The sequence below is a fragment of the Biomphalaria glabrata genome, chromosome 4 (genome assembly GCF_947242115.1).
Source record: "Biomphalaria glabrata chromosome 4, xgBioGlab47.1, whole genome shotgun sequence".
Classification (NCBI taxonomy): Eukaryota; Metazoa; Mollusca; class Gastropoda; family Planorbidae; genus Biomphalaria; species Biomphalaria glabrata.
This window is the reverse complement of record NC_074714.1, coordinates 1,339,100-1,361,903: the sequence shown is the minus strand read 5'-3', so window position 1 is coordinate 1,361,903 and position 22,804 is coordinate 1,339,100. Positions and strand designations below refer to the sequence as shown.

Here is a 22,804-nt window from a genome sequence, read left to right as displayed (position 1 = left end):
CCCTGTGACAACTAAATATAAATATACCATTTTATATTTTAATGTTTTGTTGTTTTTTTTTCTTCATTTAGGCATTTTTTGTCTCAAATAACTTTAACACTTCTTCTTCACCTATGTCTTAGTCTGTTGGGGATCAACACAAATCATATTATTTATTGCTGAATATTAATTCTCATCATTAACAGCTTAATTGTTAGTTACAAGATAAAGGAAGCACAATTATTTAGTGAGCAAATAAATGCCATTTCATTAGACCTTTCTAAGGCATTTAACAAAGTTCACCACCATAGCCTGCTTAAAAAACTAAAACACTTTGGTTCAATGCATCGATGGATTCAGGATTTTCATAGACAACAAACTGTAATAATAAATGGCTCTAAATCAACACCAATAAAGTAAACTCTGGTGTACCTTAAAGGAGCTAGCCAGGAAAACCAGTGACCTATCAGAATTTAGGTCATTGGTTAATATGCATGGCTAAATGTAAGACGTAATTATCTTTTTTTTTTAAGATAAGACAATTTCTTATTTACATAACTAATCTACCAAATTGCATTGGTTCATGAACAAAAGTCATATTGAATGCATAATAAATATATATATATATAGAGAGAGAGAGAGAGAGAACCAAAAAAAAAAAGATGTTGAAATTTTACTAGAAGAATTACAGAAATGGGAATCAAATTGGAGTATGTTTTTACACTCAGAAAAATTTCAGTTATTAAGAGTAACAAAAAAAAACCTAACTACTTAATTCATGGTACATTGGTTACGGTTAACAAGAGAATCCCCATATTAATGAAAATAATTTAAAAATCGAGCAAAACATTATGGTTTATTTTTGAAATAATTTTGTGGATCTAGACTAGTTATTGTTGGGATGTACTGTTAATGTAAGTTTAGTGTTGTATGTGAGTCATTAGTGTAATTTGTTTGGTTATTTTATTATTGTTGGTAGTCTGGTAGATTGAGTTTGGTTTGGTTTGTTGTTAGGAATCAGTTCTTACTGTACATATAATTTATTTTTAATTCGTTTGTTTCTCATGTATAATTAAGTGCCGTCTTTTCTTTTAATTAGATAGATTAGTTAGTTCTATCAGATTTCTGTGTCATCTAGCCTCAAATTAACATCAATTTAAGGGACATGCCAAAGCTATTAGCACTGAATCACAAATATTTTATGCCAAAGGCCCTATGAAAACAAAAATAGTTTTTTGAAGATAGTAGGCCTAACTTCTGGTCAGAATTATTTTGCAAAATTAATTCCTGAAGTTTAAGAACGACTGTCACAAGATGAAATGTCAAGGTTATCAGATTCAATTTTCTTTCATCCAGTACAAGATGGTAGTTTTACAGAAGTAAACACAAGCAATGCTACAACTTCTGATCAATCACCATCAGCTGAAGCTTTTGACAGTCTTTGGAAATTTTCAGAATTGCTATTGCTGAGACAGGTCACGTGGAAGTTTTTTTTTAGCATGTTTTAGACCTAAGCCTATATTGGCTATATACACTGTCCACTGTCTATGTTTCTGAGGCATAGAGTAATCATAGAGCAATGTATACATAGGGCATAGGGAGTATGACAGCTCGATAGACCCCCTAGCTTTGTGTTCCAGACATTTTTGGACAGTCAGCCATAAGATGCACTGATACTGGCGATACGCAGGTCGATTTCATTATCAATCTTTCCATTTCTGGAGAGTGTGCTGCCAAGATAGGTGAATCTGTCCACTGCGATTAGACTCTTCACTCTATATAGATCTAGATTATAGACGTCTATATCATGACATGTCCATTTATCTTGATGCTTGGATCCGAGTAGGCTTTACATGGAGCAGGTAGATATAAAACTTCAGTAACTAAGTACATAGATCTAGACCTAGATCTAGATCTAAAACCTTTTTAAAAATGATAAATCTCAAATGATTATGTCATATCTTTCTTATAGACTTAAGTCAGACTCAGACTAACTTTATAGTATACTAGAGTTATTAGAGTCTATAGTAACTAGATCTATCCATTATCTAGATGAATCAAGTCTTGCTCTTAGTCTTAATCACACTTAATTGACTTAATGCACATTTAGATCTAGAATCTAATTAAAATATTGATATCACAATTTAATAATTTAGGGGCCTAAATCAGAAACTGCATGGAAAGCTACTTAATACGTAACCCATGTAATTATTTGTAATATAAAAACAAAACGAGAAGAGCTTGCAAAAAAATATGGGCCAATGCTCTAACTCTAGATCTAGCATTTTGTTATAAAGTGTTTGTCATTCAAAAATGAATTTCAGGCAAATACCATAATATCTTAAGATTTTAACAAACCTTAAGTAAGAAGCATGTGTAAATATGACATATAAGAGTGATATATAATATTTGATTCTGTTTTACAAATAGAATTAAATGCAATGCAATGACAAACGTCCATTGTTAATGCTTGTGTAGCCTACTGTTATAAAGTTTCACTTTCAGACCTTGCCATCTATAGGGCAGATGATGCAAAGTTCATCTGTTTTTTTTGTGGCCTACATTTGGCAAGGGTGTAATGTGGCAAGCACAAGGAGCAACCGCCTTTACTTTTCCTAACTAATGTCAGGTACCCATTAGAGCTAGGTGTACTCGGAGGCGCCCAAAGTCGCCAAAGATCCCAAAATTAAAAATCACTGTCTTCACCAGTATTTGAACCCAGGACCCCAGTTCGGAATGTACTGTTATAAACACTATCATTTTTTGTAAATTAAAAAAAAAAAAAATCGTCTTGGAAAAATATGTATCATTTAAAATTCAAAAACTACTTAAATAAAAAAATGTGTCATAAGTTTAACCATGGAACTATCCATGGTTTAACTTGTTTACACTAGAGCGAGTACAGCTGGCTGAGTGAGAAATGTAAAAATTTAGTTGTTAACCTGTTGGATCAATGCAGAACCAACAAAGAGGTGATTGGAGCTTTACATGGTGGCACCAATACTAGAAACTTGTCTCAGAAAAAAAAAAATTAGTACTTTTTTTTTTTTATTGTATTGTAATCTATAAAATATTTAGTAAACTTAATTTTTTTGTAGTTTTTTTTTTTTTTTTTGTCATAACAAGATGTTTGTAAACTATTTCATATGAATTGGTTGACAGGTTAAATTAGGAAACAGATGGTAAAAATGCTTTATTTATTTGAAAATTTAGTATGAGTAACATTATTTATGTGACATATGCTACAAATGCTTGTAGTTTTTTTTTATTTCATAGTTTCAGTTTAACAACCAGCTACAAATAATTGCATTTATTTAGCAGCTCATTGCCAATGCAAACTGCCAAGAACATCTAGCCAGCATGTGGTATGTTGGTGCCAGCATGTGGTATGTTGGTGCCAGCATGTGGTATGTTGGTGCCAGCATGTGGTATGTTGGTGCCAGCATGTGGTATGTTGGTGCCAGCATGTGGTATGTTGTTGCCAGCATGTGGTATGTTGGTGCCAGCATGTGGTATGTTGGTGCCAGCATGTGGTATTTTGGTGCCAGCATGTGGTATGTTGGTGCCAGCATGTGGTATGCTCATTGCCAATGCAAACTGCCAAGAACATCTAGCCAGAATGTGGTATGCTGTTGCCAGCATGTGGTATGCTGTTGCCAGCATGTGGTATGTTGGTGCCAGCATGTGGTATGTTGGTGCCAGAATGTGGTATGCTGGTGCCTCTTGGTTTCAACATCGAAACCTTCCTATTAAACGTGTTCTGGTGCCTACAGGAATATTGCCAACTCATTGATGCTTAAGTAAGTCAAACCATTGATGCACAAGAGTTTGTTTTATGAATTGGATTGAAATATAGAGAACAAGGTTTAAATTTAGAACATTATTGCTTAATTGAAATAGTTGCAGACACTAATAAGAAAACTCGAATATAGGCTATTGTCGTAAATATGTTGGTTAAAAATATCAGTTTTTGCCCCTAGTGCTTGTTTATATTTGCGTCTGTCTCTTGTTATTTTTTGTTATTCATTGTAATAAAGCTTAAAATGTTAACACTGTTTTTGTTATATTTAGTACATTTACACCCAATTTACTAACACTCAGAAGTAAAGTAGCAATTATACATAAAAAACTGAACCAAAATATAAGACTAGTTTACAAACTTATTACTTGATTAATTTTACAAATAAAAAATCTTGATTATGACACATAGTTTATTACATATTTTATCAATAATCTACCTCAGTTTATTTTGATTTATTTCGGATGGCTGCCTGGTCGTGCGGTTTGCGCGCTGGACTGTCATTCAGATTTATCGATGGTCCAGGGTTCAAACCCTGCCCGCTCCCATCCCCCGTCGTCCTGCGGGAGGTTTGGACTAGGAAGTAATTATCTTCAACTCTGAAGGAACATCCGAAACATGTAAAACATTTAAACAAACAAACATTTATTTCAGATGAGTCCACACTTACTCCACAAATTTTATCTAAAGCTTTGTTTTCTGTTGCCAGTGTTTTGCAAGAATAGCTTACAACCTTCCAGCGAGTGAGACATTTGGGCAGTCACAGATTTCTCATGGGCGGATGTTACAGGTAAGAGTTGCACATAAAAAAATGTAACTAGTCTTGGGAAAGGTAATCTTAGAAATCACTTGACCTTGTGCACCCAAACATCCCAGGATCAAATAGTTCTCATCAGCCACAGGAGGATACACAAAACTACAGAGAAAGAGTTTAACTAATTAACATGCATGATTGACACATGTTATGCATATAATGTAATTATTTTCTTTTTTGAAGCAATGTCTGTAATCTATAAGATTAGAGGCCTTGTTAGGATGGACCAAAGAGCCATTCATTTTATTTTTTCATCCAACACAAATGGACCCCCTAAAAAGGACTAAAGATGGAATAACTGTGGATGTACTAGAATCACTGCTCTGTATTGACTGCACAAAATACATGATTGTTATGTCAACAACCAGGTTTGTCATCTTAGCAAAACATGTCTATTTCATCCTTTTCAAAAGAAAAGATAAAGTGGGTACTTTATTTTTATTAACAACTCTCTCTGACAAATAATGGAAACATAATTTGAGAATTGGTAAGCCATTAATTCCACTTTCATATGGACCAGCCATTGTGGATAGATGATTTTTTATTAAAAACTAGATTTGCAACTTGGCACAGAGGACACTGGACTCGTAGAATTGTCATATTGACAGCTTTCAAAGATTCTCAAAGCTAGGTGACTTTATTATTAGACCAAAAAAAGTTTTATCATGCTTGAAATGTTCATCGAAGATGTACTCTGTATTTTGATGAACCGAGAAAGAAATATGAACAAGACAAAAGGGGAGTAAAAAGAAAAACGGTAGAGATGATGCAGTGATGCAACTGAATAATAGATTACTCTTCCTCGGTTTGGGAACCCTCAAGTCAAGAAAACATTAAGAAACTAGAATACACAAAATACAACAGTGAGATTCATAACTAACAAATATTCACATTAGATTATTAAATATTCACATTTCATTTCCTTTGGTAAAATTATTAAATTTAGAGATTCTTCAGGACAGAAGAAGCAATCAAATAAGAACATAAAATTAAAATGTTATTTAACCTTGGTTAGGCCAATAATAGAATATGCATCCTCCGTTTGAGACCCCCTCAACTCAAGAAAACTTTAAGAAACTGGAACAGACACAAAATAGAGCAGTGATATTCATAACAAAGGAATATTCACATTTGACTAGAGTAATACCTTTAGTTAAATCACTAAATTTAGAAAGCCTTCAGGATAGAATACTTAAAAGTAAAGTAGCAATTATACATAAAACACTGAACCATAATCTTCAAATACAAAAACAAAATTTAATAAAATACTCAGAAAGACACAAAGATTAAGGCACATTCCTCGTTCCATATGCTAGGACAAATTAGTACAAATACTCCTTCTTCCCTAGTGCTATTAGAGCATGGAATGGGTTGTCTGAGCTAGCCAGAAAAACCAGTGACTTGGCACGTAGAACGTAATCATCTTCTTTTTTTTTAAGTATTGTCTGTATTATATAAGATAAGATAAGAGAAGGACACGTCAAGGATGTACATCATCTAGGATAAGATAAGATAATGCAAAAAGATGGTAATAGACTGGGGACTGGGGAAGCTCTTAGTTTATTTTATCTGCAAATCAGCAGTCTAAGAAAGAGTAAAGGAAGGAGAACCAAAATCAATGGCAACACAGTCAGAATTAAAAACATGGGTTTAATTGTTACAGTTCCATTGGTTTATATTTGTATCAAACTGGTTGTCATTATTTTGATTTTATTGAATTTTCTGTTTTAACTGGATGATTTCTTACTTTGATATGGTCTGTAATATTCTTCACCTATCCTTTAGTTTGTTGGGGCATCTTACAAGATTTGTTGATTGTCTTTCGGGGTGTTAGTCAGAAAGTTTAACTTGCATCTGGTCACAGCTATGCGATGGGGATGGTTCTGAGGTCCAAGGTTTGAGTCCTCCAGTTTCTTCACCTTCTTCTCCCTGGGTGCTGCTGTTATGTTTGATGTCATGTTTATTTCATCAATAGTCAAAGTAAGACGTATTTGGGCCTGATATTGATTAGTTCTATACCTACTATTACTTAGTCATAGTTAAAAGTATTTGGACTTAATAGTGTTTAGTTTTGTTTCACTTTCAAATAGAATAGTTACTTATTCAACCTCATTTGGTAAGGTATGAAAGAGTTGAAAAAAAACATGTAAATCTTTTTTTAATGCTTTGATCTGATGCATAGTTTATAGTTTCTAGCATACTTAGTGCGCTATGTTCTAATCTCTTTAAGACTTTTGTTGACTATTGGGGGAAGGGAACATATGGCAGGTTTCCATGCTGCCTTTGGGCTTTCAGAAAACACAACTCTGCTCGAGTCAGAATTCAAAATCGAGCCCTCATCTTAAGTGGCTAAGCTGTAGCCAAGCAGTGTAGGCCCGCCTCTCAGCCACACAAATTTTGTGCATAAAAATGTGAAAATGGAACCTGCATCTGACAATGTTATCATAGAAATTCTTTTAGAAAATATTTTTTACTATGACTATGGGTGGCTGCCTGGATCTGCGGTATGCACGCTGTTGTTTGGCCTTGTTGATGGTTCTGGATTCATTCCTTGCTCGCTGCCCCCCCCCCCCCCCCCCTCCCCCATTGTCCTTTGAGATGCTTGGACAAGGAAATGAATTATCTTCAACTTTGAAGGAACATTTGAAACATGTAAAACATTTTACAAACTCTCATTTCTATTTTTAAAAATGGTCTAGTTCTTGAATAGGGCACTTGCTAACATTGGATACTGAAGAAGTTACAGTGCTTCTACTGCAGCCTTGAGTTCAAATCACAGTATAGAATGCAATTTTTATTTAGGGCTTCAGGATGTTTCCAATCATGAGTTATGGATAAATAACAACTTCATTTTGGGATATTATCTTTCCTGAACAAGAAATCCTTATTCTATCAATTTTTTACTGTTTGGCTTGAAAGTTTTTAGGATAAGAAGAGCTGCATGCAGGGTCTGAACCTGGGACTGTCAAGCTGACCACCATTTCTGAAAGTTAATTAAATTTTTTATTTAACTTATATTGTGATAGCAACTTGATGTGAATAGAACTAATGTATGTCAGTGAGTTTAACAATACAAAATTAACCAGCAGAAACAACTGGAATATAATAGCAAAGTTCTCCTTTCAGACCTTGCAATCTATGGGGCAGATGATGTTAAGGTCGTTTCTTTGGCCAACACTATGACCAACCGCCTTTACTTTCCCCAACTAAAGTCAGGCACCCATTAGAGTTAGCTGGACTCAGGGGTGCCCTAAAAATCCTGAAATTCAAAATCCCAGTTTTCACCGAGATTTGAACCCAGGACTCCAGGTTTGGAAGCCAAACACCTAAATGACTCAGCCCCATCTTGGAATATGATAGGCAAATAATAGTGAATGTGTTTATAACCGAAATAAAGAGAGCCATCGCTAAGCTTGAGTTAGAAGATCATGGGGACTTATTTCAAATAAGCAGTTCCATAAATCAAGATGCCACTATCAGAACAACGAAAGCAGTAACTGTCTTGTTCCCTAGTTTAGGATTCTGTCTTTCTTCTCACATCATGTTTGAACTAAAACATCGCTCATGAATCTAAACAAACAAATATACTGAGAAATAAAGTGTTTACATCTAAACTTAAATCTAGACTTTGCCTTTATAGTTTTTGGCTTTTTTTTTTTTACTTGTTTCTAGACTCAAAGTATCTCTCCCTCAGTTTAGAAGCTCAAGTTAAAAATGGAACATTGAGGAGATGGAGTGTTGATGAGATGGAGTTTTGAGGAGATGGAATGTTGATGTGATGGAGTATTGAGGAGATGGAGTGTTGATGAGATGGAGTGATGACAAGATGGAGTGTTGAGGAAATGGAGTGTTGACAAGATGGAGTTTTGAGGAGATGGAATGTTGAGCTGATGGAGTATTGAGGAGATGGAGTGTTGATGGGATGGAGTGATGACAAGATGGAGTGTTGATGAGATGGAGTGTTGACAAGATGGAGTTTTGAGGAGATGGAGTGTTGAGCTGATGGAGTATTGAGGAGATGGAGTGTTGACAAGATGGAGTGTTGAGCTGATGGAGTATTGAGGAGATGGAGTATTGAGGAGATGGAGTATTGAGGAGATGGAGCGTTGAAAAGATGGAGCATTGAGATGGAGTATAGAGATGAAGTGTTGAGGAGATGGAGTGTTGAGGAGATGGAGTGTTGAGATGGAGTGTTGAGGAGATGGAGTGTTGAGGAGATGGAGTGTTGAGGAGATGGAGCGTTGAGGAGATGAAGTGTTGAGGAGATGGAGTGTTGAGGAGATGGAGTATTGAGGAGATGAATAGTTGAGGAGATGGAGTATAGAGATGAATTGTTGAGGAGATGGAGTGTTGAGGAGATGGAGTGTTGAGGAGATGGAGTATTGAGGAGATGAATAGTTGAGGAGATGGAGTATAGAGATGAATTGTTGAGGAGATGGAGTGTTGAGGAGATTGAGTGTTGAGGAGAGGGAGTGTTGAGGAGATTGAGTGTTGAGGAGATGAATTGTTGAGGAGATGGAGTGTTGAGGAGATGGAGCGTTGAGATGGAGTATAGAGATGAATTGTTGAGGAGATGGAGTGTTTAAGGAGACAGGAAACTTGTTCTATTCTAAAGTCACTAAAAGAAAGCCTGTACATTTATTTTGTTAAGTTTTGTAATTATTTTTCCTCTTTTGTTAAAAAAAATTTGAACAGAATTTTTTAAAGACTCATTTTGGGAATCAACAGTGAAATTTATTAACCAGCATATAGTCTAATTGATTAATACTATTTGATATCTATCTTGTAATTTTGCTTTCCTCTGCTATGCTGTTTTTTTTTATTTACACATTTTATCTTATCTTGTTTGAGATCTATCTGTGATCTATGTTATCTTGTTTAAGATCTGATCTAATTTGTGATCTATCTTCTTTGAGATCTATATGATCTAATTTGTGTTCTATATTATCTTTTTATGAGATCATTATTTCTTATTTAAGATCTCTCTTAGCTTCTGCAAATAGAATTTCAAGAGATGATGATATTTATATTAAGCCCTTCTTGCATTTATTTCTTCCAGAATGTCCAAAAGATTAGTCAGCTAAGGAGCCTAAAATGTTGGCCTGTTTACAAATTCTTTGACTACACAAGTACCTGACAGAAGAAGGCTACTCACTTGTGTTTGGATATGTCAGCCGTTTTGGTAATAAATCAAGTGTTGTTTTTTCTACTCTCTCTAATGTTTGTAGGTTCTAAAGTTAGAAAGTGTTGTTGTTTTTTAATGCCACATTGCCTGTCAATTCTGTTTAGTTTTTATTTATTCTTTTTTTATACAGTCCATATGGCCCCTTTCAAACACAACAGATATTATTCTAAGCAACTTTTTTCTCTGGGAATTATTCAACCATAGAAGCTGTGAGGGATATCTGAAATCCATTGCTTACTTGTCTAGAAAGACTTCCATCCATTGAGTGATAAAAGATTAAGTGTACACAACTTTTAGTAGTCACCTCATAACACTTAACATTTTGATGCTCAAGACAATACTGTTCATGAATGGTTTAGTTTTCTTTATACTGAGAGTGTCCAAGAAAGATAAGGTCAAAGGTTAATTGGAGTTTGTTTTTTTTTATTGCTGTGATGCTATTAAATTTCCCTTGTGTTTTTGTATGAGTTTAAAAACATTACCCATATTATTTGTTTTACAAATGTAGGACAAACAAGTTAATAAACTTTGTCTTTGAATCTGAAATTGTAAAACTTATAGAGAAAAAAAAAACAACTTACAGTGTTGTTGTTTTTTTTAATTTACCAGGTACCTACTATTCATTTACTTTGACTGTTGACTTTAAGTTAGAAATTAAAGAAAGATTTCTTTGAGCTATATTTGTCAATGACCATAGGCATTAAGAGAGTTGACACCTCATTTTAATTTTCAACAAGATGATGTCTTAAAGAAATAAAGAGCTTTTGATGGAATTCTGTGGTTGAAGTAAGTAAAGTAAATCACATGATTCCATCAAAATCATTGCAAATTGAATATTGTTGGTAGAGTCAATGTTATTAAGTTTACATCAAGTATTTAATAGTATAGTTCTTAGTGCTATCTCATTATTCATTTTCTAATGACCAGGCAGTGTTTTATACCATGAATGAATATCTGTTTAAGAGGTTTAGGGGATACAACCCTATCCATAATATCTTTTACAATAAAATATTCTGATCAAGTTTATATTTTTGGAACAGAATATGCTAATGTTTTGTTTTTTTTAGAATAACAACTAATACTTAGTTTTATCCCTTTGCATCTTTCTACAGTAGATGCACTGTCATACTAAATAGAAATTTGAAAAAAATTATTATAACTTCTAATCAAATTGTCTCCCTTTTAAAATCAAATATCTAAATGAATCATGCTACTTTGATTCTACACAATCTTACAGGACTACCAATGTACATTAGTTTTGAACAAAAAGTTGCTAACTTTAAATAATTGATTAACTCATTTTGATATTTATGTATACCTTGTAATAAAAGTGGCATTCATTTTACAATTTCATTTTTTTTTTATTGTAACTGGTCTGTGTTAATTTCTTTTTTTTTTCAAATTACTTTGTATTGCCTATATGGGGAAATGGTATTTCTGGTGTTTCTTTGCTCAGCAAAAACAAATCAGGATTTGAACTCAAGCCCCCTTAACAGTGGTTTATGCCAGATATCCAGCATTTCATGCAGCTTGTAGGCCAAATTTGAAACTCACAGTGCCCCAGTGCAGGTAGAAAGAGGAAACCTTGCCTCATTAATGTTTGCTGCTCCAGACTTGCTTCTATCTCAACTGATCTAGGAAGCACTACAGCTGGGTTTCAGTCCACTGCATTGGCTAGAGAGGATTTCAGTCTCTCAGGCTGCAACTTAAATGAAGTCTGATGTGATTTTATCTATAAAAAGTTGTATGGATGTCTTTAAGCTACATAACTTATCCTAGTCCAATGTGTTGATTGACATAGTTACCAGGTACTGGTACTAAAAAAATTGCTGCTTTTATCCTCCCCTTCCAGCAACCCTTAGATCTAGTTTTTCTAAATTTCTAGTAGTTTAATAGTGCTTTTCCATATGTCATTAAAAAGTTATGATAAAAGTTAACAGGTTTCTTTAGCTAATTGCTTTGTAACAATATTTGTTTTTGAGCAAATCTCAAACTTTGATCTGATTCTATGGCCTCCTTCAGTCACAAAGCTGCTATGGATCATCTCATTTTCCAAACATTAGCTATGAATCATTTTCCTGACATTAGTTGTGGTTTCAATGATGTCACCCACACAGCTATATATTTGAAGGAATGGAATATGCCAATACAGTTTGGGATCAATGGCATCGTAGGCTCTGCCTGGGAGTAGCACTGTATGCTGCTAACTGAATGGTTGACTCCTGATTTTTCCTCAAAGGCTTTCCCCATGTTGGTTTTAGCTACAGACTTTGCAATCTGTAGGGCAGATGATATAAAGGTCATCTGTTTTTGCACTATGACCAACTGTCTTTACCTTTCCCTAACAAATGCCAGGAACCCATTAGAACCAGGTGTACTCAAAGGTGCCTAATAGTCCTAAAATTAAAAATCCCAGTCTTCAAACCCTGGACACATGTTTGGAAGCCAAGTATTTCACTGCTCAGTCACCTCACCTCCAAGTGAATTATATAGAAGCTTTTCACTGTTTGCTCAACTTTCATTCTACAACTAAAGCAAGGTAATTATGTATTGTTAGGGACAGGGGTGGTCTCAATGCTGTCTGGAATGATTCAAGAGAATATTAGTATTATGTTAGCATGGCAGGGCCCAAGGTCATGTCTAGCCTGCACTAACAAGAAGTTACAGTTGCCAGAAGGTCTACTGGGTGGGTTGTATCTGTCCACCTCAGTCTGTGACCAAGGGGCTTGATAAAAGAAATCAAGAAAGAGAAGAAATAAAATGATACTTTAATTCAAATGAGCAAAGCAGCAGTTACAAAACACTGCAGATAAACAAAAAAATTAGGAAAAGATCTAGTACATAAACATTAGAAGTGGCCATCATTTTAAAACAAACTTTAAAAAAACAAACTGCCAATTATTTTGACAGATGTTTCAATTAGAAAAATAATGTACCATAATATATAACTATATATATAAAGTAGCTTTACATATAGAAAAAAAAAACAAATTCTGAAACTTAAAGGCAGTTCCAAGTACAGAATAATTAAAACTGACACACTCTGGTCAACAGTACAGGAAACAGCATCGCCCTAACCCATATAATAATAGGCGGAAGTATAAGCATACAGCTTAGCACTAGTCTACAAAAGTAGCAAAAATAAAAATACATAAAAATAGCTCTGGGAGTGTCAGTTCACAATTATAAAAAAATGCTTGCATGACCTGTTAATAAAGTCTAGGTCTACTGTTTGTTTTCTTGGTTTTACATGTGTTCCATCAGAAATAGAGATTACATCCTAGCCCTAACCAGGACAGTGAGTGTTCATACCAGAGACTATGGATAGTGGATACCCCCATGATCACCATTAGATAAGACAAAGTGAATTAGTATTTGAAAGTTTTAAATAGACTATGGGGATGAACTCAATGCTATAGTGAAGTCTGAAATATTAATATAATCTTTGTTTATGAAACAATTTCTTATTTATGATTTCAGACTAAAACTTAAAATGCATTCATAGCAACACACAAACACATTCATATTAATAATAGAAAATGTTAACAGTTTTAGTTTAAATATAATATAACATATAATTGATCTAAATAATGTCAAGTCACTATTTACACTATAAAAAGCATAGAACAAATTGTGCATGGATGTGACACTAATGAACATTAATATGATAGCACACAAAAGCAGGGGAGATAATAAATTGAATTAAAAGCATAATGTAGCAAGGCTTTGGTGTTGTGACTCCAATAATGATAATGATAATATACCACAGCCACTCCCTCCTCCAAAACAAAAAAGATAAAAACATTTCACTGAAACAACAAGAAGATTGAGGGGAAAAAAAGGAATATTAAAAAGAACTGGACTGAATGACAAGATTTACCTAAATATAGAACAAGATACAAGTCAATTATGGTGATTCCACCCAAATAGTTATTACAAAGTACATCACTTGTACCTATGTTAGAAATGATTGTTCTATTCATTGTCATCTGTTAGGTTTTCTGACTTTGCGACCACTTCTTGTAATGTAACCTCTTTTTTTTCTTCTTCTTCTAGCCAGCTTTATTACTGCTGAGCTGTGAGCTCTTTTGCAGACTGTGCCAAGGAAAAAAAGTGTGCTGTTTTCTTCAGTTGTTCAGCACTGCGTACAGGGTGTTGGTTATGTTGGGCTGTAGTGGAAGTAGGGTCTGCCTAAGGTGGATTAGGGAGGGGCATTCAAAGAGGATATGGTTTACGGTTTCAAAGGGGTGGGCGCAGTGTCTGCAAAGGAGGAGTTGTGTGGAGTGGTAATTTAATAGTGGAGTGTGTCCTGTTGGAAAATTGTAGATTGTTCTTTGCAGGGGAGGAAGTTAATACTGTCCAGTTTGTTAGGCGTAGTCATTGCTTTGTACATGGCTCTGCCTGTGTTTCCTGATGCCCATTGGTTGAGCCAATCCTCTTTGTGATTGTTGACTAACATTGACCTTAGGGTGAGGTAGTTAACAGGTCTATCTGGTTGTTCCATAGATGAACCTGCCTTTGATAGCTTATCTGCCTTTTCATTTCCCATGATGCCAATGTGTCCAGGGATCCACTGTAGTGTGATATTGATATTTAATTTTGATATCATCTGATGGATTATCACAATGAGTGTTGTCAACTCTCTTGGGCTGTTTGAGGTGCTGCTGTTAAGTTCTTGCAGAGTAGATTGTGAGTCTGTAAAGACAACAATATCTGATGGTGGTTGCATTCCTTCATATAATTTGTTTTCCACTGTCTGTAGTGCTATGGTAATGTAACATAAAGTAGGTGACCACGGGTACTCAGCCTGAGGTTGGGAGGAGATCTGAATTTGAAGTAGCATTAGGGAAATGTTCATTTCTTTAAAGACGCAGGTTCCCTCACAAAAAAGGCTCTAAATGATGGTAGAAAAGGAAACAATCTCTAATGTATCTACTGTGTCTGTGTCTTTGCCTCTAGGAATTGTTTTCCCTCTCAAGATGTTCACTGTAAAGAGAACAAAAATTGATCAAAACATTTTCATAGTCAGTGAAACACAAAACTTGGCAAAGCTTTACTTAGGGGTTTAGTATAAAAACAATATTAATTGATATACATAGCTTTGCTTACCTTTTTATTCCATACATCTCTTGATCAATATTTTGGTTTACATTTCATCTTCATGTCGGTCTACATCTTCATCATGTCGGTCTTCATTCTTCATCATGTCAGTCTACATCTTCATCATGTCAGTCTACATCTTCATCATGTCAATCTACATCTTCATCATGTCGGCCTACATCTTCATGTTGGTCTAGATCTTCATGTTGGTCTAGATCTTCATGTTGGTCTTCATCTTCATCATGCTGGTCTACATGTACATGTTGTCTACCTTTTCATCATGTTGGTCTACATCTTCATCATGCTGGTCTATATCTTCATCATGTTGGTCTACCTTTTCATCATGCTGGTCTACCTTTTCATCATGTTGGTCTACATCTTCATCATGTTGGTCTAAAAACTTTTGCCTTGCAAAGGAAAAAAAAATAAAATTCTATTGCTTTTCTTTTCATGTTCAATAAAACTATTCTGATGATGCAGCTTTGACTTTATGTTTTAACTTAGTATTTTATGAATAAACTTTAAAGAAAAAAAAATACACTCAAGACACCTACTACAGCAGCAAAGAATAACTACCCAAATTAAGTGAAAAAAAATTGTAAGGTTTATTAAGCCTTTAAATTCTAAGGAATTTATTGAAGATTTTCAATTATGCCAAAAAACTAGAAATAACTAGCTATTTAGTGTATCTAATGTACAGAATACGGAAAGCTTTAATATTTAGAGTGAAAATTCTGCTTTAAAGTTTGTGCTTTTCTAGAAAATAAAATCACAACTTTTTAAGTTCTTTTGCTTGTAGTCCAAACTAATTTGTTTTGTTTAGTTGGCAATAGCAATCTTTCCAAATAGCTACAGAGACTGTCTAGATTGTTTCAAATTCTCTAGGTTTATTCTTTTTATATATTCTTTTATTTGATCTCACTGTCTTTATACTGCCTCAGCCAATCTCTATATTGTTTGCTCTTCTTTTTCTATCCTTATGTACTGTATTTCTTTTAGAATGTACTTAAAAATCAAAATGTAAGCAAAGATCAAATTATCAAGTTTAAAATTCCCACGATATAAGATCCAAACAAATGAAAATTCAGTTTGATTACAATTATCATTAGGATTACCACTATAACAATGACAATATAGATGCAAACAGGAACAACATTCACACATATAAACATATAAACACAGTCTTATACAGCCAGTGCTTAATGAACTAAGTTTCTCAGAGATGTGACAAATGACTATGAAACACACTGACAGAAAGTAGAGTAAAAGAATAATAAAATCTTTCTGTTCTAGCCTTAATGAAGAGGAGGCGACCACTTTAGCCAGATCTGATGTAACTGGTTTAGTGGCTGCAGATCGTCCTCAAGAATGCATAAATGAGATCAGATAATGTTTCAACATTACTTACATGTACACTGCACTTGCTTGACATTCTTGTCAAATGTTTGACATGTTTTGAATGTTTCTTGAGAGCTGAAGAGAATCTACTTCCTTGACCAAATGTCCAGCAGAATAAATGTCATCAGGCAAGATATGAGCATCAAGATGACCACACACAGTCCAGCACACATATCACATGACCAGGCAGCCATCCATTCTTATGAGAAGACAAAGTCTTAGTGTAGTGACCTCTTTTGCTTGAATTTTTTCTTGTAACTTAGTGCACAAAATAATTGAGAACTGAAATGACTTCAACAAAATATTATGAAAATCTAGGAGACAAAAAAATGCTAAGTAGAGGAAAAATGACAATTATAATACACATTTTGTTAATGTTTTATTTCATGTCAGTTCTCTGCAATTCTATAGAATTTGAAGAGTTAGAGCATGAATAAGATGATAATTCCCCTCTCCCTTTTCAAGTTAGTTGTTAGTAACACCAGGTTAGTAGCAACAAAATCATGTAGAAATAGTCATGGCTTTATTTAATTTAGTCTGACTGTTGTTGACTTGTAGCACCAAACTGCTGGTAGGCAACTAAACTGTTGAAGGCATAATATATCTTAGCTAATAAGAACTTGAACAACTTCCTAGTGAACGAAACTAAATATAACATTTATAATACTTGTGATCACATGAAATAAATGTAGTAGAGACTTAAGTAATAAAATTTCTTACAATCTAACTCACTACAATAACACAACCTTTCAGTCTTACATTCTGGAGTCGTCTCCCTAAGACCAAGTGACGACAATGCCACTTTTGCATCATTCACATCCAATCGCTAACCTCTTTCCACAGTCACCATAAAAACACACACACCCACTCCATAACACTTCTGCTTGTCCAACATTCTTTCACTGAATCAAGCCACAAGCATCCTACTTGTCCATATGTTAGACTTTGCAATGACCATGTTTTTAATCATACTAGTTACATTTAGCAGACACTCTGGCACATATTGGAAATAATAGTGCAAATATTATGACTAATCAAGCTTTAAAAAACTCTAAATTAGATTCTTATTTCTGTACCTTGATATCTGTCAACAAAAACAACTGATACATTTGAACCTAAGGAAGAACAAAAAGAATCTGAAATATAAAGTTGTGTAACAAAAACTTGAGAGTTCAAGGTAACAAAACTTAATACATAGATATAAATTCAGGTATAGGCGAGAACCTAAAAAATTGGAATTTAATTTTGTAGCTTGATATCTGTTAACAAAAAATTAAACTTCAGTAAAAAGAAGTGTGATTAAACATTTCAAATATATAAATTCATATGTTGCTAATGACACTGAAAAAAAAAAAGTGTTTCTGGGAGTAATAAACAGGACTACACATTTGTAAAAACACTGCAGATTATGTATAATATATAATAACCATAATCATATATATTTATTTATTTATTTATAACGGTAATCAAAACTAACATAATATAATATAGTATAATATAAAGAGAGAGAGAGAGTTGAATGAATACTTGATGTGCCCCAACAGTTAATAGGACACTTGAGGTGCCACATAAGTTAAAAAGACAAGCAGTAGTTAGGACACTTGTGGTGCCCCAACAACTGATAGGACACACATGAGGTGAACAACAGTTGGTATGATGGATGAGGTGCCCAACAATTGATAGGACAGAGTGCCCCAACAATAAGACCATTGAATTGTTAGGATGAATGAGATGCCCCATGATAGGATACTTTAGGTACCCCAACAGTTAATAGGAGACTTGTGGTGACCTAACAGTTGGTAGAAAAGAAGAGGTGCCTTACCAACTGATAGGATATTGAGGTGCCCCAACAGTTATAAGGACATTTGAGGTGCCTAAAAAGGTGCCCTACCAAACAATAGGACAAGAGGTGCCCTACAAATTGATAGGACACTAGAGGTGCTCTACCAATTGATAGGATGCTTGAGGTGCCCTACCAATTGATAGGATATAAAAATAAGAATATTGAAGTGCCCAACAGTTGTTAGGATAAATGAGATGCCCCAACAAATGATAGGACATTTGAAGTGCTTCAACAATAGATACAATACCTAAGGTGCCTGTAGAGTTAAAAGGATATTTGAGGTGCCCAAACAGTCGTTAGGACACTTGTGGTGACCCAATAACTGACAGGACACACTTGAGGTGCCCAACAGTTGGTATGAGGGATGAAGTATTCCAACAATTGATGACCATATAGGTGCCCAACAGTTGGAAGGTATTGATATTTTGTTTTTTTGGCACATCAGCACAATTAAGGCTATGTCATGCCCATAATCCCTCAAGGGTTATTCCCCCTTCATAGCTCAAGAGCTAAGTTTTATACGGTTGGGTCATTAAAAACAAGATTCATTCACACCTCAGATGGTGAAAATAGTAAAAATTTACATAAATTAATAAAAATCTATTTTAAATATTACATATTCACAATTGCTTTACCCTATCACAAATCAAACACTGGTAGACAGTTGAAGGATGAAAAAGGTGCCGTAAAAATTGACCAAACACTTCAGTTGCACCAACAATTAATTAGTAAATAGTATATTGAAGTTGGACAGTGATTGTACATTTTGACACAGGCAGACAATATTTTTATGCCAATGTATATTATATATCTCATCAAGTAATAGTCAGTAATTTTGTGCAGTACAAGTATATATATTGCATTGAAGTTGAACTATAATTGTAAATTTTGACACAGGCAGACAGTACATTTGTGTATATTATATATCTCATTAGTAAATAGTATGTAAACACTCGTAGACAGTTGAAGGATGAAAAAGTGCCCCAAAAAATCAACCAGACACTTCAGGTGCACCAACAATTAATTAGTAAATAGTATATTGAAGTTGGACAGTGATTGTAAATTTTGACACAGGCAGACAATATTCTTATGCCAATGTATATTATATATCTCATCAAGTAATAGTCAGTAATTTTGTGCAGTACAAGTATATATATTGCATTGAAGTTGAACTGTAATTGTAAAATTTAACCCAGGCAGACAGTACATTTGTGTATATTATATATCTCATTAGTAAATAGTATGTAAACACTCGTAGACAGATGAAGTCAATAATTTTATGCCAATGTATATTATATATCTCATCAAGTAATAGTCAGTAATTTTGTGCAGTACAAGTATATATATTGCATTGAAGTTGAACTGTAATTGTAAAATTTAACCCAGGCAGACAGTACATTTGTGTATATTATATATCTCATTAGTAAATAGTATGTAAACACTCGTAGACAGATGAAGTCAATAATTTTATGCCAATGTATATTATATATCTCATCAAGTAATAGTCAGTAATTTTGTGCAGTACAAGTATATATATTGCATTGAAGTTGAGCTGTAATTGTAAATTTTGACACAGGCAGACAGTACATTTGTGTATATTATATATATCATTAGTAAATAGTATGTAAACACTCGTAGACAGTTGAAGGATGAAAAAGTGCCCCAAAAAATCAACCAGACACTTCAGGTGCACCAACAATTAATTAGTAAATAGTATATTGAAGTTGGACAGTGATTGTAAATTTTGACACAGGCAGACAATATTCTTATGCCAATGTATATTATATATCTCATCAAGTAATAGTCAGTAATTTTGTGCAGTACAAGTATATATATTGCATTGAAGTTGAACTGTAATTGTAAAATTTAACCCAGGCAGACAGTACATTTGTGTATATTATATATCTCATTAGTAAATAGTATGTAAACACTCCTAGACAGTTGAAGAATGAAAAAGGTGCCCCAAAAATTGACCAGACACTTCAGGTGCACCAACAATTAACTAGTAAATAGTATATTGAAGTTGGACAGTGATTGTACATTTTGACACAGGCAGACAATATTTTTATGCCAATGTATATTAAATATCTCATCAAGTAATAGTTAGTAATTATGTGCAGTACAAGTATATATATTGCATTGAAGTTGAACTGCAATTGTAAATTTTGACACAGGCAGACAGTACATTTGTGTATATTATATATCTCATTAGTAAATAGTATGTAAACACTCCTAGACAGTTGAAAAATGAAAAAGGTGCCCCAAAAATTGACCAGACACTTCAGTTGCACCAACAATTAATTAGTAAATAGTATATTGAAGTTGGACAGTGATTGTAAATTTTGACACAGGCAGACAATATTTTTATGCCAATGTATATTATATATCTCATCAAGTAATAGTCAGTAATTTTGTGCAGTACAAGTATATATATTGCATTGAAGTTGAACTGTAATTGTAAATTTTGACACAGGCAGACAGTACATTTGTGTATATTATATATCTCATCAAATAATAGTAATTTTGTGCAGTACAAGTATATATATTGTATTGAAGTTGGACAGTAATTGTAAATTTGGACACAGGCAGTAATTTTGTGCTGATATATATTATATAACTCAAGTAACAGTATATATATTTATATATACATTCTATTGAAGTTGGACAGTGAAAAGATTAAGAAGCACTCTTCAAAGTGATGAGCTATATCAGTGCTAGTATTCAATGACATTACAGGAAGATAATCAGTATTGAAATATATTACTGATAATTTTGATTTTCATTTTTAATTTTTATGTTCTATATTTAGAAAGCTGTTGACAGTATTGTTCTTGTCAAAATTTGGTATCACTGATATTGTGTCCTTGTTAAATTTTGTCTTTTTTCAATGTGTAAAAAAATATATATATGATCAGAACATAAGGTTTTAGAAGTCGCAGATTTAACACTGTAGATTTTTGTGTTTAGACTATTGTTTATTTTAATGTTTACATTGTATTAATATTGTGCACAATTTCTTGGGGTCTTTAAGTCATTTTTATTTATATGTGTAAGTATATGTAGTATTTCTTGAAAATTTTCTGTCTTTTTCCTGCTGTGCTTGTTTGTTTTTATATATAGACCAAATCATGCTTTTGGAACAGGATGTGCTTTAGGGTAAGAGAGTGAGGTCAATGTGTTGCTCGAATCCTCCTCAATTTAATCAAAGTTTTCAGTGCACTGAGTCATCATATCATCATTTATATAATTGTAACATTTTGGTATAAACTTTGTTACATTTTTTTTTTACATTATAATATTTTATTAATTTTGTTTTCTCTTTCTATATGACAAAATAATATATTGTAAAGACATAATAATTGATTATGACATTGATTATTAGATTGTTGACAATTTAGTGTGTTATGTTAATCACAATAGTATTGGCTTGATAATATTGTCAGTGATTGTAAACTATAAAAGATATTAGATATCATTATTATCTATAAAAAAAAGTACAGAATGCATTGGTACATTTGATAAGTATTAATAGATACATGGATGGATATACTGAAGTAAAGAAAGTTGCTGAATTGTTTGGTCTTAAAGATGAAGAAAAGAAAGATGTTTTGACATAAATGGAAAGGAAAGAAAATCAAGTTGATATTTTAAAGAGTTGGCGAGAGCACAAAGAGAAGAGAGAAATGCAACTAGATGCTGAAAGAAATTAAAAGGAAGCAAAACCAGACAAAGAATCAGAAATTAAAAAAAAAAAAAAAACTGAAAAATAAAAGCTGCAATTCCAAACAAGGGAGACAAAACAGAAACTACCAAGCGTGAACATATAGAGAATATTTATAAAGCACAAAGAGAAGAGAGAAATGCAACTAGATGCTGAACGAAATTAAAAGGAAGCAAAACCAGACAAAGAATCAGAAATAAAAAAAAAAAAAACTGAAAAATAAAAGCTGCAATTCAAAACAAGGGAGACAAAACAGAAACTACCAAGCGTGAACATATAGAGAATATTTATAAAGCACAAAGAGAAGAGAGAAATGCAACTAGATGCTGTAAGAAATTAAAAAGAAGCAAAACCAGACAAAGAATCAGAAATTAAAAAAAAAAAAAACTGAAAAATAAAAGCTGCAATTCAAAACAAGGGAGACAAAACAAACTACCAAGCGTGAGCATAAAGAGAATATTTATAGGCAAAAAATGAGGGACCTTAAAGAAACTGATGAAATACTGAAGTTATTTTCAGACTATCTGTAAAACTTGCAATTACAATGAAGATACTTGTTCTAATATATTCATATGTAAACTAAGAGGCAAGACTTTGAGTGTTATTAACTCATTAATAGAGAGAACAAAGAAAGAAATGCATCCTGTTAAAAGCAATATTATTGGAATCTAGATCACCAAAGAGAAATTTATTATCAACATTAAAGACAAGAATCTAATTCTCCAAAAATATAATGTACCAAGAAATAGATAAGGAATTGGAAATCAGAATAGGTAACAAAGCAATAATGTTAATACAAATGAAGTTCCAACCTACAGTATATAATATTGAAGTAAAACTGGAATTTTTTCCAGCATATGTTAATGGTGTACTAGTGAAATATACCACAGTCACTAATGATAAACATGTTAAAACAAGATACTATGACAGGTATAACTAAGAAAATATAACAGGTATAACTAAGA

General features: G+C 33.4%; 1 protein-coding gene and 1 long non-coding RNA gene across 17 annotated transcripts in view; one reads left to right on the top strand and one right to left on the bottom strand.

Moving 5' to 3' along the window:
• The first annotated feature begins 767 nt into the window (after positions 1-767).
• Positions 768-11,125, top strand: LOC106078745 (uncharacterized). Of its 7 annotated transcripts, XR_008777774.1 has the most exons (4): positions 1,461-1,841; positions 4,488-4,568; positions 9,652-9,774; positions 9,908-11,125. XR_008777774.1 is itself a non-coding variant. In XM_056028188.1 (3 exons), exons 1-3 carry the CDS (start codon positions 1,299-1,301, stop codon positions 9,727-9,729), a joined length of 315 nt encoding a protein of 104 aa, XP_055884163.1. In that variant the 5' UTR covers positions 1,211-1,298; the 3' UTR covers positions 9,730-11,125. The 7 variants fall into 7 exon arrangements, 1 of the variants encoding a protein (XP_055884163.1); XR_008777777.1 differs by lacking the exon at positions 1,461-1,841 and adding an exon at positions 768-893 and having other exon boundaries at positions 9,652-11,125; XM_056028188.1 differs by lacking the exon at positions 1,461-1,841 and adding an exon at positions 1,211-1,454 and having other exon boundaries at positions 9,652-11,125.
• A 1,159-nt stretch (positions 11,126-12,284) lies between these two features.
• LOC106050786 (uncharacterized) overlaps positions 12,285-22,804 on the bottom strand; it is a 52,425-nt gene continuing 41,905 nt past the window's right edge. For 5 of the 10 annotated variants that reach the window (XR_008777686.1, XR_008777689.1, XR_008777684.1 and 2 more), the window contains exons 6-8: positions 16,286-17,411; positions 14,887-15,284; positions 12,286-14,763 (exon numbers count right to left, since the gene is read on the bottom strand). This is a non-coding gene — a long non-coding RNA (uncharacterized LOC106050786). Of the gene's footprint in view, positions 14,764-14,886; positions 15,285-16,285; positions 17,412-22,804 lie in introns of all 10 variants that reach the window. The other 5 variants (XR_008777693.1, XR_008777692.1, XR_008777688.1 and 2 more) reach the window with 5 other exon arrangements.